The sequence below is a fragment of the Haliotis cracherodii genome, unplaced genomic scaffold, assembly GCF_022045235.1.
Source record: "Haliotis cracherodii isolate W230 unplaced genomic scaffold, xgHalCrac1.p SCAF_5, whole genome shotgun sequence".
NCBI lineage: Eukaryota > Metazoa > Mollusca > Gastropoda > Lepetellida > Haliotidae > Haliotis > Haliotis cracherodii.
Window position 1 is genome coordinate 14713544 of NW_027266308.1, and position 20490 is coordinate 14734033.

Sequence of the window (20490 nt, forward strand, 5' to 3'; positions counted from 1 at the left end):
TTGATGTTGGAGGAAAGCCCGAGGTGAAGCTTACCACTTCGAACACACAAACCACTCTGGGAAAGGTGCTTACGAAAGGATCCTAATTAGTGAGAATATAAGATTTGAACCCCTGACAGGCAGATCCATGCGGGAACATTCTCGTAGAGGCCATGTTCTTCAACTGTTGCTATGCCGGCCAAACCAAGCCAGACACAGGTCAGACAGATACCCCAGAATGTCACATCAGTAAATCTTTAAATACTCTCTGCATGTTCTGTTTTGCTGCTGGCTGAGAGACCACTTCTGTCAGTGGTCAGATGGTCCTCGATGAATGTGTCCTCAAGAGGCTGATTGACCGTCTCCTTCAACAGGAACGGCAGTCCGGCGTTGGCGACAACTAGGATCCCAATGACAATGTAAGGCCCCACAAGGTTTTGTTCGGTCTGTTGAAAAAAATAAGGAATAGTGTAATAATATTATGAACACCTTAACTGCCACACTGGCTCCACTGGCTCCACTGGCTACAACAGCTTCATTGCTGTCTTCTGACACTAATTCAATCTCATTAAAATAAGATCTTTTACTCCGATATGATATCTCTCCGCGTAAAATTCAGAGCACAGCTCCAAAAGAGGTGGCTAATCAGCCAAAAAGCGTCGATGCTTCTAAATTCCGAACGGCAAGTTCCGAAAGTAGTGCGTCGCGGCGCCATTATCTTGTATATCCTATCATTTCCGAGGGCTGTGACATTTATCCTTAAAAGGGAGTACCATCGATGGAATAATTGTGTTCTGTGTAGTTTTTTGGCCTCAGACCAAATTATTTTCCTTCTTTGCTATCTACAGTGACATGATAGGCCACCATAATTAATAGCTGCCGTAGGCTGTTCCCCTGTTTGCATGCTGACCAACCTGCCACTTGTCACTTAAACCGCAAAGTATCGGCCTGGATCCACGGGTAAGATTTCGCAGTAACCACTAATAACAATTCTCACCGTATGTTTCGAGCCAAACATACATACAGCGGCCTTCAACTTGGGGTCAAGTCACGGAAAGCTGGAATTGTGATTAAAAAAATGCAACAAAGAACAATGTCTAATCTTTCATTTAAGCTATCACAAGTCACTCCAAATACATTGGCACAGACTGAACAGCCCATGTTAACAGGGCACTATATTCTCCTATTTTCCTTCCGGTTCAGTGGGGTAACTGTGGTCTGAGGCCAAATAGAAATTATCAAATGAAGCCGAATCATTTTACAAAGATGACATCTGATTGGCTCAAGAACTTATGCAGCCCTCTTTTTTGATTGGGCGGTCAAATTTCGATTTGGGTTCACCCGAATCAACCTCCTACAATGGAGGTATCCTCAGATCTTCATGCAAAGAGGTATCGTATCGGATTAAAAGATATGATTTCCATGCGATTGCTTGCTCTATCGCTTAACACCATGTAACTTTATGCTCCAAGCCATTATCAGTACTGCTTGTCTCGACATAGGGTAACTCGACACAATGTCCATGATGCCCAAGACTTCGAGTTAACGATTCAACTTAACTGAGTTACGTTACAGCCAGAACTATTCCAGCTGTATCACAGGGCACCGGTAAATAATTGAATCAAACAAGTGGTTCATACCATCCACACCGACAGGGTACGGCGAGGCAGACATTGTAACCACCCGATCGCCATTTGTCTCGGCTCTAGCAGCAGGGGAACTGGGAGACCAGGGACCTAGCGCATGTTCCACACAGTCATCGTACGGCTACGACTGTTGCATGTCTGCGATAACGTTCGGGGGTTACGATCGTCTTAGCGCTAACATCGCTTTGTGGAACGGGATGTTGCCCTACAACCCCAAGGAAGCTAAGTCTCACCATTAAGACCATATAAGGTGCAATGATGCTTCCAATGCCGGCTGCAATGTTGCACGCTCCTAATCCAAGAGTTCTGAAAAAAGACAGTAAGTGTAGTTTGTTACTTTTATTTTTATCGACAAATTGTTTCAAACTGACACTGAGATAAACGGTAGGCTAGTACATCGAATGAGATATGAATCTTTATCTAAATATTGGCAAAAAGGAAAACAGGTTATCATGAGTATCATGTAAAAAAGCCTGAAATTAGGAAAATAAGTGCCATCTTTGATACTTTGATCTACTTAGAAGATATTTTCATCTCCGTATGTGATATTATGATAGTACGTATCGTGACTCAGACAGTGATAATTAAGGATTGACAGTGTATTTCTTTCGGTTCATTGAGGTATGAATCGAAAAATCGATGTGCAAACTAAAGTTTAAGAGATTGATAAACATTCCAGGTGTAGGAATACATACTGTGGCGTGACATGAATCAGGTGATTGTTTAATTTACGCACATAACTTGAGACCCCCCACAAAGTCAGTGGCCAATCAACGGAGAGTAGGATTAAAACAAAGTTCATTGGACCTGTCAATCAAGACAAGAGGCGAGAAGAACTGTACATAACGAGCCGGAACAAATATGTCCGGGAGAAGGCGGCTGTTTCAAATGACATAGTAAGTTACCGCCAGATTCGAACATTAGTTCCCTGAGAACGGAAAGACCCAGTTGGAAAAATGCTAGCTAGAACTGAAACCCGAAGACATGAAAGTTGTGGAACCGAGGCGAGCGGGACAAAAACAGGCGAGGGAGCCTGCACGTTTGCTGTTTCATTCCTTCTCGGCCTTCAGTCTCAAAGGGTTGTATGGACAAGGAATATGCATGACTTTCGCTAAATGCCCTGTACATGGCGATACACGTGAACAGAAAGGGAATTCCCTCGACTGTAACATTAGGATTTCCCGACATTCCGTAGTAATAAAAGTAGTCCGCTTCGGTGGGCGTGGCTTAATTTTTTACATTCATTCAGAACACGTGACCAATTCAGCTCATCAGAATGCAGGAATTCCAACGAACATAAGGAAAATTTAATTATTGTCCCGTGAAGTTGCAACCCTAGTTGGATACTAGTTCATGCATACACACATTCATTTTTTCAATAAAGGTGATTACCTACTTACTGTTAATTTAAGTAAATGTTTGGGAGCATGTTGGTTGTTTATTTTCATTTGGTCTTTTCGGTATTTTTACAACAAACTGAGATCAATTCAAATTGTCAAACTATCAGCGCCAAAATAAAAACACAAACTGCAGAATTTTAGCTTCGGTGCTTCATAGGGTGACGACGAGTATTGATTTGATGTACTTTTTATAGTTTAAGTGATTCTCAACTTCATATTCTTGGAAATTTTCATCCGAGCTCCTCAAGCTAACGCTTTCGGGTCTCGAGGTGAATTTCCAAGATGCAAATACTCGATAAAATCCCGGAAATAGACACACACATAGTATTTAGCTTCCAATTCTACCCTGAATCTTCACGGGTCTGTTTCTTTTGTAGTTTGGAGAACATTTTGTGCTCTCCTCTCTTCATTATGGTTATGACGAGTGTCATTCTCCGACACATTGAAAGGAAGAAAATATTGTTACGTAAGTCGAAAATTTGACATTAGATGATACTTTCTTTCATGTAGATTATTATATTATGTAGGTAGATGAAATTATCTTCTACGTATTTGTGAGTAGTATCATCGACGTAAATAAAAGTATTATCTACGTAGTTTATAAAACATTAGACTGTGGCACTAATATGTTTCCATAGAAACCAAAGTGCCATGCTTGATTTGTAAGTGAGTTATACACCGCTTTTAACACTATCCTAGCAATATCACGGCGGGGGACACGAGAAAGGGTCTTCGAGCGAATGTTTTAACCACTAAGCTACCTCACCGCCCCTGATCAGGTTGGTTGGCTGGTTTGTTGTTTTACGCCGCACTCAGCAATATTCCAGCTATATGACGGCGGTCTGTAAGTAATCGAGTCTGGGCCAGACAATCCAGTGACTGATATCATGAGCATCGATCCACGCAATTGGGATCGATGACATGCATCAACCAAGTCAGCGAGCCTGACCACCCGATCCCGTTAGTCGCCTTTTACGACAAGCATAGTCGCCTTTTAAGGCAAGCTTGGGTTGTGAAGACCTATTCTACCCCGGATCTTCACGGTTCGCCCCTGATCAGGACCCGGTGTCCATTAGCCCATGGCCACATATCGTGTAACAAACATGAGACACGGAGGACCTAGTCTACTCAAGGGAAACTGATGCCCGTGAGGACATAAGCTTGGCTCCGTCTCTTGATGCGGCAAATTCATGTTCGCAAGGAGATCCGAGAACCATCCTACTGAGGATACCGAGGCCAGATGTAGCATGGCGTCATCAACAGTGACATCAACACAACATGATAGTGAACATCTTACCTTATGACAGTGGGATAATGTTCAGCAGTGTAGACCTTCAGGGCTGCCCAACCAGCTGTGATCGCCATCTTGGCAGTCAAGACCATTGCAAAGTTGATATTCGCCAAACCAGCTACACCTTTACAGAATAAAAAACAAACATGATAAACATCTTTTCGGAAATGGGCGTCGAGCTCCTTGAAGGAGTCAGCCTTCTGATTTTTATTACGAAACATGAATCTGCTTTGAATATATCAGTCAAGTTACAGACCTCCCCTTCTGTCGTAACCAGCTGGCGTCACGGTCGCGATAGAGGGTCTATATGTCTGAATAAGTGTCTACATATGTGTTGATAGCTGTTTTATTAATAACCCCCTGAAAATGCCACTGTTTGATAAACCTACAGCTGTGTAAAGGACTGTTGTGGTCATCGGCTGGTCGTCGGAATGACGAGATATGAGTCAATCATTGGAACGACAGTCAACTTTCAAACCGTCCCCTTAGTCGTCTCAGTTTTCGCAAGGGGCGGTCGGGTAGCCTAGTGGTTAAAGCGTTCACTCTTCACGCTGAAGGCCCGGGTTCGATTCCCCACATGGGTACAATGTGTGAAGCCAATCTCTGGTGTCCCCGCCGTGATATTGCTTGAATATTGCGAAAGGCGGTGTAAAACCATACTCACTCATTCACTCAGATTCGCAAACTGTTCGAATCAGGGTCACGATCGAGGCCATGTTGATGTTTGTTAACATACATTGTTTCCACGCCAAACCACACAACAGTGAAGGGAAGAATAAATGAATGAAGGTTAAGTACTAAGTAGAAATGCAACTGCAATATCACCACTGCCAAGACAATAAAAGCACATTGAAACACATAAAAACACTTTTATGAGTGAGTGAGGGTAGGTTTACGCAGTTTTTAGCAATATACTAACAATATCTGGGCGGGAGACACCAGAAATGAACTTCAAACATTGTACCCAATCGAACCCGGGCCTTCGGCGTGACGAGCGAACGCTTTAACCACTAGGCTACCCCACCACCCCTCCTTTCTTTCAACGGTTATAGAGCACTGATGTTTGGAATTTTTAAAACAAAAATAAAAATTTACAAGAATTCAAAATTATCACTCAGAGTCCATATTAGTTATGGACAGAAATGTGATCTTGATATTTTCACTAATTTGTCACATTGACGATACTGACATCATGTATGGCTACGCTAATGTTTTATACATCATCTCCCAGCATTGCGTTTGTTTCTATCCCACTTCTCATGCAAAGCAGCAGTCAATTCATTGAACACAACGGCCTGAGATGGGACAGAATGGGACAGAATTCCTCAGAATCAAAGAGATTGAACCAAAGAATGAGGAGGCGTCTTGAAGCAGCTGTTCGGGTTCAGGGAGGTTACACAAGATGCTGACGGAAAGTCAATATTTGGACTTGCAGGACATTGTTCTTCAATTCCGTGAACCAGAAGTGTGCATGGTACCGACAATTAAGTATGTGCAACAAAAGTGACATTCGTAATATTTTTCGATGAAATTAAGTCAAAAGTCCAAATTTGTAACATCACCAAAAACAACCACATTATTTCTTGGTAATCTTGGCTATGTTCCTCCTCAACCCTTTCTTTTCACTAAATAATTTATTTGGTATGGAAATCTTACACATTTCATGCACTAGTTCATTAAAGTTGCTCAGTCTGAGAATATACGGGTGTTGCTTAACTAATTTCCATGTGTATATTATGCAAGCTGCTTCCGAAAGATCCCTGTTGCCTGATTACTTTTATTTATTTATATATATATTATATGCTGCCTGACCTCCTGTATGGACATCCGTCATGAATAAAGAACATCCAGCACCATACCCGTGCCCGCAGGTTTCACCGAAGTGGTAAACGTCTGAGACCTGCATCACGTCGGGCTTTCCTCCCATATTAAGCTGACACGCGGCGATATAACCGAAATGCATTTCAAAGGAGCCCTAAACCAAACTCACTTACTCACTCCGAACAAATGCGCGTTTGGGGCTGTATTGGTCTGTTGATGGGCCCTGTTGAGTAAACATTAACTACAATTTTCCTTGAAAGGAGATGGAGATTACCTTACGTTTTCGTCCACGACACACGACAACGAGACAGAAAGAAGATTAAACAGGTATCACATGAACTTAGACTCTCTCAAATGAACATATCGTACAGAAAAAACAGTTGTTAAATTATCTTTAAATAAATTAATAAAAATGAGCCCAGAGACTCTCTTCATTTTCAGATACTGCAGAAATCTAGACTCGCCAAACATTATAGGCTTGCATGGGCTGCATTGATATATTTGTATCAGGGTCTGTAAGACAGACTAACATGAACTCTGAATTGGAGATTAACAATTGTTTGAAGCATACGTGCAATCTATCAGTGGGTCAGTGCGAACAAGTCACGGTGCGAGTGTTTCAACACTCTTCACGGTTTAGGATTTATTGACATTTGACAGTCGTTATCAAAGCTTTGATTTTGGTCTATGCCACAAAGAGGTAAAGTATCGGAATCAAACATCTGACTTTAATATAAATGTTCTAAAGAGATTTATGTAATATGTGCATCATAAAAAAATGTAAAATATTCCAAATATTACATGTATAAAGCTTTGATATTGGTCTATGCCACAAAGAGGTAAAGTATCGGAATCAAACATCTGACTTTAATACAAATGTTCTGAAGAGATTTATGTAATATGTGCATCATAAAAAAATGTAAAATATTCCAAATATTACATGTATTAAGATTGGTTTATCGATAAAACTAGCCATTATACCACACAAATGAAGCTATTTTAAATGCGCTTGTCATCAGTATTACAAAATCAAATTGAGTTTTCATTGCCACGGGACTGTCATGCGTGGACCTTGATGTTTGCTTTCATATACACGGTGCCAGGGTGGCATGCCATGACATACCGCATCGCAAAACAATGTGACAGCATCAATTAAAAATGAACAAAACGTATACACTGTTGATGACGTGTAGCGGTAATCTGTGTTTATCTGTACAGCCGCCAGGCTTTTACTGCATATTCGTGAACTCAAATGAGATCGTGATACCCAGTTTATATGATACCATTATATGGCAAAGCCCATGACTCGCTACACAATGTGTATTCCTAATACAGGATATTTACCATCCCAAAAGACACTTGCGGGATAAAAAATAAACGACGAGTGGGAGTTGTTTATAGTACAATAGAACACTGTAGGGAGAATAAATAATGAGGGGCGCAGCTCCGAGCGGTTTATTCTCCGTGTAGTCGTTTATTTCTTATATGAGATATCAACATTATGTACAACCTCTTTAGTAAGTGAGTGAGTTGGGTTTAACGCCGCTTTTTACAGTATTCCCCTAATATCACGGCGTGTCAGCTTAATGTGGGAGGAAAGCCCGAAATGATGCAGCTCTCAGACGTTTACCACTTCGGTTAAACCCACGAGCACGGGTATGGTGCTGACAAACCTAGAAACATAATTGGGGCGAACCGGGATTCGAACCCACAATCATAGGTTTCTGGCGCGCCTAAGGTACGTAACTCTGCGCAGCGAATCGCGGCGCCTTAGACGACTGGGCCACCCGTGCCCCATACAACCTCTTTAAGTATGTCAGTAAAAAGTACACACTTTGAAAAATATTTACCCGTATTTAAATAATGCTGACTTCCACAATCGAATCCGAAGTCCATTTTATGAACAGGGGGTTAAATTTGTCCTTTCCCGCATATTCTCACAATCTATACGTTAATTATCTGTAAACTTTTCTCCTCATACCGATTATTGTCATATCTCTCTTACTTTTGAAAGCAACCGTTCGGCCATTGCGTTTATCTACGGGGAACAACTCACAAGACACTTCCTTCCAAAACATCACGTCGTCCAATTTACGACGTCATCAAGTTGGGAGCGCATGTACAAACCTCTAGAAACGACGCAATGATAGAACAATGCTTATCGTGAAATAAACCACTCTACGTTCTATCTTGCTCTTGGTCATTTATCGAGTAGCTATCTCAAATTTAAGAACAGACTTTCACTTTGTATGAGTTCATTGGAGTATGAAGGTTCGTTAAAGGCCAGCAATATACATTTTTAAAGGATGTTCCAAGTGACAATCATCGGGTCTACGTGGAATGAGGATTGCGTAATGTTTGGTGCTTGGTGTTAAACTCAAGTAACTCCCTCACTAACCCTCGGCGGCGCACACGGCCACAACGAAACACGCCAGGGCACACAGCAGGTAGAAACAGAAGCACGTCCATCGGCGCCCGATCCTGCAATTACAATGTCATCAAATACAGTGAAATTTCGTTAATCCGGACGAGACCGTGTTCCAAGTGAAATCAGCAGATTAACTTTTTGGTTTGTTGTTTTACGCCGCACTCAGCAATACTCCAGCTATATGACGGCGGTCTGTAAATAATCGAGTCTGGATCAGACAATCCAGTGATTGATATCATGAGCATCGATCCACGCATTTGGAATCGATGACATGCATCAACCAAGTCAGCAAGCCTGACCAACCGATCCCTTTAGTCGCCTCTTACGACAAGCATAGTCCCCCTTTACAGCAAGCATGGGTGGCTAAAGACCTATTCTACCCCGGATCTTCACGCAGACATTACGTGGATGCACTTAACTTACATGACAAACAACTTTAAACGGTGATAAACAATACTGAAAAAAAACACGACTATGTATATAGTGCATACATATTCACAACTCAAAATGGGACGTGGCGTAGTCTAGTGGCTACAGCGTTGGCTATTCACACCGAAGATCCCTGTTCGATTCCATACGTAGGGACGATGTGAGACAGTGGAACAGTGTAATAGGACAACAGTGGCAAACGATAGAATCCTAAGACGATGTTATACGTTGAAAAGCGACGTATAAATATGAAATTGATTGAACGATCCCACTGCCATACATTCCTGTTTACATGCATCCATATAACTGTAAGGTGGTTGGGGAAGCGCCCTGTGGTTGCAGCATTCACGCGTCACGCCGAACCGGGCTGGATTCTCCAATAATGTGTGAACGTAGTTTCATTAGAAACGTAAAGCGAATTTCGGATATATACTGCCGGGCAAAAGAAAGTATACACCCATGTTTAATGGTGGCTAAAATGAACCAAAGAAGAATTGGTTGTTCGATGGGTGATGTATTTGATACAGGTATCATATTTAATATTTTTGACAATGAGTTTACAGTGTTTCGGCGACTGTTTACAGCCTAGTAACGATTTTCCAATTTTCAAGTTTATACTTTCCCTGCTAGGAGGTAATAAACTGATAGTATCTGACTGCCTCAAGATAGTCACGTGAACTAGCGACACTAGAGAATCCAGGACCCCTACGGGCTCCTCCGAATGTGTTAATCCGGACGAATTTACTGGGACGGCATTGTCAAGATAAACGCTAATCTGGTACAGTAGTGTTCCCAGTGAAATCGTTCAGATATTCACATTTCCGGATTAACGAATCATGGTAAGGGGGCAATTTCACTATGTATACATATAGGCGTTCTCAGTGGCACTCGTCCGGAAGGTGGGATTTCCAGATTAAACGTGTCTTTCAATAAATAATTTCGGATATAACGAACTATATGATTAATTGATTGCTTCGGAAAGATGAGTGCGATGAAAGGGTGAACGTACCTGTCATTTAGAAATATTATCACTGGGATTCTTGGCAACTCTGCGAGACCCGACAGGGAAATGTTGAGGTAGATGTTTCCGACCAAGTTCCGAGCTCCGAAGGACAGTCCGTAATACACGATACTAGATATACACCTGTAGTGAAATAGGCCAAGAGATGTTACAATGTAAGGATTCATCAATGTATTACAAATTACATATGCCTATTAGGATGTCTTGGGGTTTATTGTAGTGGAAGGGATCACGTGGTCTGTAGTAGTTGCACCCTCGATTACCCAGTGTACTGTATGTCCATTCCATTATAAAAAATACCCTTTGCCCATGTGCTACATAACTTCCGTTTGAGAAGTGACGTCATATCCGTTTCTCTTATTAGTAACTTTCCACAATATTTATTTCGCACATGAATAATATGTTTGAACAACTACTGTTTACGGTGTCGTATTCAAACTGAAGTCTGGTATAAAGGTTTTTATGAGAGAAAAATTAATATTCACGTACACTTGATGCTCTATGAATACATGTGCGCAATACAAGATCCCCATTTTAGATAAAAAGGTATAAAGTTTCGTAAAATCATACCACATTGCTTGAAGTACAGCCGTTTTTTTCACCCTCCACAGCGAGGAATACAGGTGAACGAATGTATAGTTCTTTTGAAAGGCGAGAACTGTCTTCTCTCGTTCGGCTAAACAATGCAATTGGCTTAGGTCCGGCATTTTAATCCGGTTCATCTTAACAATCCGGACAATTGTCTTCTCCGCCTCATAGACACGGCCACGTGATAACTGCCATCGAATGCTCTCTGGGAAATACCTGGGACGCAAATCAAGTCACGAGGATCATCAGACATAAACACATATGGGTATGTCTTAAAGTACTGCTGATAAATATTTGTATACACGTTGAAAAACATCCTGCATTATCCAGTGTATAATCAATCACCTTTCCGAGACAAAGGAGTTAACTAACTGTAAAAGTCCCGTTTCCACCCTTGCCGAACTAGGCTGGAATTTTTGGGTTTTGTCCATTCTATGTCCCTCATATTGACCAATCCGATTCTACCTCTTATATATGGGGCGGTCGGTTAGCCTAGTGGTTAAAGCGTTCGCTCGTCACGCCGAAGACCCGGGTTCGATTCCCGACATGGTACAATGTGTGAAACCCATTTCTGGTGTCCCCCGTCGTGCTATTGCTGGAATATTGCTAAAAGCGGCGTAAAACCATACTCACTCACTCACTCACTCACTACCTCTTATATCACTTGCATTTGCTTCAAATAAAATGGCGTCACACCGTGAAGATGATCTGGTCCATAATCAAGACCTATATTGTAAAATAACTCGTCCTACTTCGCGAAGTGCATCAAATCACGTGAACACCTTGATTAAAAACATGAAAATATTTGGAAAATATCTGTCGACGCCCAGTCGACGGCAGTTTACGAACCGGATGTCGATATCGTTCCGCGATTCTGCTTGGAATATGCATAGACTCGTTAGTCCAGCCAAAATAAAATTCCAGACAAGTTCGACAAGGGTAGAACTCTTTTTGTCAGTCCCTTGCCTCTGGAAGATGGTGTATTAAGCTACCATTCTGTTTATTTTGTTTCCTTGGACCCAACAACCACCAAAGATGCATTTCGAAAGTGGAACAGGTGGTTGAGCAAAATCTATTTTTTGTGCCTCTGAACAAGCGGGATAATAAATCAACTCCATGTTAGGACAATCGGTGATAATGGCCCATTTTTGACTTTGGGATCTTTATCAGTATACAGAATGAGAAAATTCTACAGATCATGGGTACAATGTGTTACGCACAGAAGATTATGCCAGAAGTCTAAAACTTCCAGAGTAAACAATGTGTGAGGTGGGTTTAACGCCGCTTTTAACAGTGTTCCAGTTATATCACGGCGTGTCAGCTTAATGTGGGAGGAAAGCTCGAAGTGATGCAGGTCCCAGACGTTTACCGCTTCAGTGAAACCCACGAGCCCGGTAATGGTGCTGACAAACCTACAAACATAATCGGAGCGAACCGGGATTCGAACCCACAATCATAGGTTCCTGGCGTGTCCAAGGGACACAACTCTGCACAGCGAATCGCGGCGCCTTAGACGACTGGGCCACACGCGCCCCCGGGTAAACAATAACACAAACATTTCAAACCCTTTACAATACATTTTGTCATTTCAGGGAGGCCAACAGAGGCCATGGTCATACCTCATTCTTTCTTAACACGTTATTCGTGTGAAGCTGGTAACACGAGAGACTCTGTCATAATAAAAAATGATGAGAAACTCTTTAAGACGGTCACCTTAGGAGGTCGTCATAGCTAAGTGTTCGCGGACAACATGTCGGATGTTACACATCTTGGAATATAGCTACGCTTTCTTCATACAATCACTATGCCAAGAACAAACGATTATATTGTGGAGCTTTTGTCATGCCTTAAAGTCAGATTGACCAATCAGAGAGCAGAAGTACAAACCCCATTTGAGCCCGTATACCAAATCTCCTCACAGCGATATCCCGTTCGCGGAGCTCTCTATACTGTCGCTGCCACCAGTCAAAGTTCCCCAATGAGGTATTATGTTTGTTTGTTTGTTGTTTAACGCCGCACTCAGCAATATTCCAGCTATATGACAACGGTCTGTAAATAATCGAGTCTGGACCAGACAATCCACTGATTGACATCATGAGCATTGATCCCCACAAATGGGATACGGTGACATGCACCAACCAAGTCAGCGAGCCTGACCACTCGATCCCGTCGCCTCTTACGACAAGCATGGGTTGCTGAAGACCTATTCTACCCCGGATCTTCACGGCATCCCTTGTGGGATAGGTGACCACAACCATGCTTGAAGTTGAACTCGCAACCGACTGACCGTTATGGTAACACATAAATGATGACTGCCGTGACGCCGAATATTCTTACCCGGGCTAAATTATTTACTTTGTTTGTCAATTTGAATTTCTGTCTCATTACAATTCTCATGTAATTCATTTGGTAGGATTTGGTTTGGTTGGGTTTGTTGTTTAACCCCGCACTCAGCAATATTCCAGCTATATGACGCAATTGGGATCGCAAAGTCAGCGAGCCTGACCACCCGACCCCGTTAGTCGCTTCTTACCACAAGCATAGTCGCCTTTACATGGTAAGAATGTAAGGGGGAAGTTGGTTGGTTTTCCGTTCGTCTGCAATATAGAACCATTCTGTTCAAACCAAAAAAAGATCTGTGAAATATGGCCAGTGAAACTTGTTTTTCAAATGTCACTATGATGGCATTCCCAAAGTCATAAACAAAAGTATAAACGTTACTACATTTGGGTTAGAGGGCAAATTTCAAGATTCTTGTAATGGCCGCGCCTAAACTGATGACAGTGATGTTACCGAGAGTGTAACGAAGGTGTCACGCGCTGGGAAGGAACCGTAATACCGTCAGTTAAACCCCAAGATGGTTGTTACTGACCTGACCGCCTCCGTGGTCTGGTGGTAGAGCGTCCGCCCGGAGAGCGGAAGGTATGGGGTTCGATCCCCGGCCGTGTCATACCAAAAGACGTTAAAAGATGGTTTTTGGTGTAACCCTGTCAGGCCCTCGGCATTAAGGGGCTAAAACAAGGACTGGTCGGCTCGGAGTCAGTCTACTGTGTCTGAGTGGGGTACTCATGTTAAACTGCGGCAGGGTATCTCAGTGAGCTAGCACTATAAATCAACATCAGTCCGGACTAGTACAAGCATCCACACAAACACACACGAGTGCAATAATCTTGGACGCGACGTTAAACCCCATTTCACCTCACCTGTTACTGACCTAACCAAGTTCCTCACAGCGATATCCCGTTCGTGGAGCTCTCTACACCATGCCAACGGGTGACACTTTCGTTAAACTCTCACTGTCCACTCTGACACTAACATGTTAGGAGATGATAAATGATATACTAGAAAAAAATACAGGTGAAGGATAACATATGATGATTTAAAAGGCATTTAAAGATCGGACAGTGTGGTTCTGATGATTAATTGTTGAAGTGGTCAGTTAAACCCCGAGGCTCGGCGCGACGACAAGGTCTAGCCTATTTAAACCATGGTTTACATTCATTCAAAGAACCCAAGCACCTAAATTGTATACACAACAATGTTTTGATAACCGTATTTCTATAAAACGATATTCAAGAACGTTATGCCAGACAGTGAGACACTGGAGTTGGACCTGCGTGATGCACGTGAAATGCGTTACCCGAGCCTTTCGCACGTGCACCTCGCTCTTTAGTGACCCGAGGCAAGTATACAATAATACAGGACCACTTTGAGCACATTTATCAATCACTTAATATTAACTGCCCGCGCTGATGAGCGTGTTACATATCCCTGATCAAGAAAAGAGAAATTTCTTTTCTATCTGTTCGTTTCTTTGAACGAAAAGCTACAAAATCACACGTACGTAGAATGCATAGAATTACATATTTTAGCGTTCATAAACGGATAAACTATGTTATATAAAAGTATTAATAAAAAAATCTTTATTTGTTCATTTCATAAAATTTATTCCATGTCGAAGTGGCAGAAGACCTCACATGTTCGAATCCCGCTGGCGAAACATGTTTCTCGTGGAAATTGTTCCTTCATCAAGTTGTATGATAAAGGGGAAAAGAAGTTCCGTCTTGCCATGTGGTGTTGAACTGACAATTCAGTCAGTTAATGCCCGTTCAAAGAACCATGGTTTAAGTTCAGTTACAAAATACTACCATAAATAATAAACATGTACCTATAATGTACAAGTCTTTTTTTGTCAGTCATGAAAAAAAAACATGAACAACGTTAAAAAGCCAATTTTCAGCAAACACTCATAATTATATCCTAATTTCCTCAAAATGGCGAGCGAATCACTGACCAAGGCGAAAGTGTCATGTCACGTGGTCTTGACGCGGATGATACCCCGGTTGATACCGCGTGCAGACTACCTGGGAGGATGGTACTGTAGGTACTGATGGTACTAATTATTTAGTTGAATTCACTAGACTTTTTTCTCAGTGGGAGACCTATTCTTTCCCTGAAACCTCACCAGATATTACGACCTGTAGTTCGAATTCCTCTTACCTGTATGTGAACAAGAATGGTGCCTCCAGGGCCGCTATGATGAAACACAAGTATCTGAAATCATGCACAGGCCATGCCAGAAGACCAAACAGAGCGAATCCCAGCGACCAGAAGGGGAAGCAGGCGACGGCGGTCCGCCATCTTGCTCGGACGAACTCGGCGGCAAGCGGGAAGTAGGTGACGAGGTATCCTCCACAGGCGATGCCAATGAAGAAGGAGCAGACAGAAAACATTTGCCACGAGGTCGCAAACCCTGCGATGGTGCAGGAGATGGTGAGTACGAGAAGACTTAGGTACAGGGCAACTTTGCGTCCAAATACATCTGAGATCTGACCAGAAACAATGGCGCCCACCAAGTTCCCGGCCATCTGGATTGACGTCATTGTGGCGGTGACGGTCTTGCTGTCGCACACGAGGCTCCACTATTGAAACAGATGGCAGAACAGATTATGATATGACTGTTAATGACCATGTAGCTCACATGCATAGAGTGAGTGAGTGAATTGGGTTTAACGCCGCTTTTAACAGTATTCAAGTAATATCGCGGCGTGTCAGCTTAATGTGGGAGGAAAGTCCGACGTGACACAGGTCTCAGATGTTTACCACTTCGGTGAAACCCACGATGGTATGGGTTGGTATGGTGGTGACAAACCTAGAAACATAATTGGGGCGAACCGGGATTCGAACCCACAATCATAGGTTTCTGGCGTGCCCAAGGGACGCAACTCTGCACAGCGAATCGCGGCGCCTTAGACGACTGGGCCACCCGTGCCCCCTCACATGCTGAGAACCGTATTACAGGAAGTGAGGTTTTAGCACTATTGAACAGATTGCAAAACAAATTAAAAGACTTTTTCTCTGGAATAGGGTATTAATTTGTCTTTGGATAACTAGCTGACGAAATCAATATTACATGTACAAATCCCTTCCAGCATATGGTTGAAGCACAGTGAGATCACCTTCAAACACAAAACGCTCTAGAACGACCAAAGGTACCAAATTTGACGCACCCTGATCTACATCTCACACACACACACACACACACACACACACACACACACACACACACACACACAGAGTTAAACAGCCCGGACAATGACCAGGCTTCGAATTCCATTTAACAAAGTGTTCAACTTTAGATTGCGATCCACATTCTCATTTCTGTTTGAACACTCTCTGAACAAATATCAAAGCATACTGTTTTTCTTCGCAATATATACTCAACCTGCCTTACTGACTACAGTTGTCATCATAGGGTCAAAATAAATATTGTTACAAGTTGATTGGTTGGCAGGGCAATATTTGTAGGTGTCGTTGAGACAATCGGAGCATCCCACAGATGTAATATTGGTTCCATTATCTCGGCACCACCAATCTGGCACCTTGCCCGAAAATGACATCATCAGCGTCGCCCAGACAACTGGGATTTCCTGCACGTACATCAACAACAACATCAGCACCTGGAACCGCCCCGGGTCTCCCAGCTGGTCCACCAAAATCTCAAAGGAATTCGTAGGATTGCTCATCTGAAACAAAGATGGAGAGCCTTTAAATTTTGAAGTCGCAGATATCACTGTTCATGGCGAGGTGAGTTGATGTTCAACGTCGCGTTCAAGATTATTGCACTTATGTAGCGACGTATATATATATATGCGTGTGTGTGTGGCTGATTGTGCGTGCGAGCGAGCGTGCGTGTGGGCGTAGTAGTAGTTTATCCCACTCGGACACAGCATACTAACTCCGAGCCGTCAATTCCATGTTTAGACCCTTAGCGCCAGGCACTGTAACAACAAGTACCATCTTTTTGCGTCTTTTGGTATGACGTGGCCGGGGATCGAACCAGCGACCTGTCTGGGCTTCCACTCTATCCATTAGAACAGTGAGGCTGTACATCGTTGTTCGAGCTGCATGGGTATCACTTGGTCAGACAGACAGCGGCTGATCAACACTGCCAGTTTACCATAACAGTCCAATATTTAGTATGTGAAAAGCGAAAGCTAGCTTGACATGTTTTGCAAAACACGTACAATTCATATCAATTTATACACTGCTTTCGCAAATGTACTTTGCCAATTCCGAAACAGACGTCACTGGTGACAGGGCGGTGTATGAATTCTCGCTAGGTATACGAATTCGTTGTCTGTAGTCAATTTCCAACAGCTCAGCCTTATCAACTAAACTCGATTTGAATTGAATGCCTGCTAACTCGTTTTCGGATATCACAGATGTTAGAAGTACCCATCGACTGCATATTCCAAGCACACCCGTGAAGATCCGGGGTAGAATAGGTCTTCAGAAACCCATGCTTGCCGTAAAAGGCGACTTTGCTTGTCGTGAGAGGCCACAAACGGGATCGGGTGGTCGGGCTCGCTGACTTGGTTGATGCATGTCATCGATCCCAATTCCGTGGACCGATGCTCATGATGTCAATCACTGGATTGTCTGATCCAGACCCGAGTATTCACAAACCGCCAACATTTAGCTAGAATATTGCTGAGCGCGGCGTTAAACAACAAACAAACAAACAAATGCAAATCGGGTAACCCGTTCAACAAACATAGTATTCCAAGCGCTGTTTTATCCCAAATACGAGGTATTACCGTGCTATTATCACTATTCACTTAGTTTTTCCACACATAGGTCCCAACTGGAAGTATAACACTGGTCTCATGTGCAGAAAGGAATGCCAGTGTCACTTATTTTGGTCACGTGCGACACTCGGTCTTCCAGCCTCAGTGTATAGCTCGATGGATTAAATATATTTGGGAAAAATTCAGCTTGAATCACAGATACGATACGATAAAAAGATACGAAACAGGAAAAAGGAATTTCAGAGTATTGTGTTGGCAACAAGTTGTGCACAATCTAAAACATTAGGATCACCAACCTTAAAAATCCTTCGTCACTCGCTATTGATGCTCACACACTGAATACCGAGTGCTGTTGATCCAACGGGTTCTGAATAATGATAGCAGTGGTTTAGTACAGTGTTTTGTGTGTGGGCGAACATATCACACCAATACCAACCCATCTCACGGGGTATAAAAGACACCTTTTGTTTAAAAACATTACATTGATCGTTGGGAAACAAAAAAAAATAAAATCATATACACTTCACAGCAACACATGCGCACAACCACACAAACTAACCCCATCCAATGCTATCTGACATTCATACCCAACTCAGTCAGACATGGGCGTGCTATGTTGTAGCAGGATCACACGTGGTACATGGGGTATGAGTGAGTGAGTGAGTGAGTTTGGTATAACGCCGTATTCCTGTTATATCATATTGTGTCAGCTTAATGTGGGGGGAAAGCCCGAAGTGATGCAGGTCTCAGACGTTTACCACTTCGGTGAAACCCACGAGCACGGGTAAACTATTAAGAAACATAATCGGGGCGAACCGGGTTTCGAACCCACAATCATTGGTTTCTGGCGTGCCCAAGGGACGCAACTCTGCACAGCGAATTGCGGCGCCTTACACGACTGGGCCACCCGTGTCCCCACATGGGGTTTTATGCTTAAACAACAAATAAACAAACATGTATAGATGGCGCTGAGGGCACGCGCAATTTCCGTGTATGACGTCACACCTTTAGTTTACACGCGATTCAATTCTCAAACCAAATCAATAGAGCTCCGCGCAGCGAAGCCGACAACCCATGCGCTGCGCAGAGTAACTGGCTTCGATCACGTTAAGTTGAGGCAAACTGAAGAGAAAGCTCATGTGTTTTTCTTTCGAATGAGTTACAAAATACTAATTCAAAATACATTAGAAGCCACTGTTTATCAAAGCCTTGACTGTTATATAAATGACTCGGTCGTATGAAGTCAACCAAGTTGCAGAACACCCCTACACCGAGTTTCTTACGGCCAGCGAAGTCCCTCTGCCAATTGGTCACATCTTACATAGTCCATTTAAGATATTACATAGGTTTGTCATCCGTCTAACACGGCTCAACGTGCTGTCAGCGAAGCCATGCAGAGGGGTAGCACCTCACTGGCGCAACAGTAGTAGCATATTTAATATAATTATGGACCTATCCCTCCTTCCACAGGTGCCTTATGAATATTCATGAGGCTAGTGTTATGCTAATAGCATGCATGACGTCACAGTGAGAACGGAATCATTATGCATGAATGTTAAACATGTGAAGAACGTGGCCTTCGTTAAAGGCCTAGGAATTTTAGGAATGCCATTGAAGCCATTTAGAATGTAGTCGGGGAGATTCCTTCAGATGTTTAATAGAATGATCATCATCAAATGGAATGTCGATGATCAAGAATTTAACTTTCCTGAACAATATTACATGTACAGCAAAGCAGTGACATTTGGAGATTTTAAAATGTTCATCCTCTGCAGAGGAGGAACGACAAGGTAAACGTGTTAGACAGTTTAACTAATGGTAGTGGGACAGTGTTAGCTGTGATGTAGTGCGAAAAGCATCTCTTGCAAAATATCGTCAGTCTGCTTACTTAAAACATATTCTGATCAACTCTTATCCTAGAATTCTCGTAGAGGCTAGTCCTTATGATAGGCGATGGGGTGTTGGACTATCTCTACATGACTCGAACATTGTATTTCCATCGAAATGGAGAGGGGAGAATTTATAAGGGAAAATATTAATGGAAGTTCGAGACACAATCATGGCTGAAAATATACCAGTGCAAAGACTATGGAGACGTTTACTTCAAAACTTCCCCTTAGAACGAGTGTTTATATGAATAAAATACTCTGTTTATCACTTTCTGATTGTTTTGTCAATATTGCGTTATCGTTCTTAGTTATGATTAGTTTATCTTAACAGGTATTTATGCAGAGACGAATATCGCTCTCTCACAGTTGAATCATGGCTACAGACACAACACATTCCTCTACGGATAAGACTTTAGAAAATTATTATTTTAACCCTCGTAATCCGGGTGCCTTCTATGGTCCGATAAAATTCCAACATGTATTACAGAAACAGAGAAACAAGTATAAAGTCAAGAAAAAATTTGAATGACAAAGATGCTTATTCGCTGCATAAGCCGGTGAAATATAGGTTTCAAAGTTTGAGAGTTCGGTGAACAGCCGAGATGAAATGTGGGATATTGACTTGGCAGATGTGAGTTCGTATGCGATTGATGAAATACGATATTTACTGATGGTTATTGATATCCTCTCGAGGTATGTGTGGGTTGTCCCATTACTGAATAAAAAGCCTGTGACGGGGGTTGAAAACAAAGGGGCGCATTCCGAAAAATTCGCGTTAACAAGGGCAAGGAATTTGCTGGAGAGTTTAGAAAGTATGTGACAAATCAGAACATAAAGCTGAAAACGAAGATTGAAAGGCTAATTATGCCGAAAGAGTAATGGGGACAGTGAGAGTGCTCATGTCTAG

The 20490-nt window shown here is 42.5% G+C and overlaps 1 protein-coding gene across 1 annotated transcript; it reads right to left on the reverse strand.

The window, feature by feature from the left end:
- Positions 1–236: 236 nt before the first annotated feature.
- On the reverse strand, positions 237–16629 carry LOC139442026 (solute carrier family 22 member 15-like). The gene is made up of 8 exons (XM_071222779.1): positions 16333–16629; positions 15104–15525; positions 10586–10819; positions 10004–10138; positions 8536–8618; positions 4323–4440; positions 1859–1931; positions 237–425 (listed from the first exon to the last, which is right to left on the reverse strand). The coding sequence occupies exons 1-8, from the start codon at positions 16627–16629 to the stop codon at positions 237–239; spliced, it is 1551 nt and encodes a 516-aa protein (XP_071078880.1).
- Between the last annotated feature and the right edge of the window lie 3861 nt (positions 16630–20490).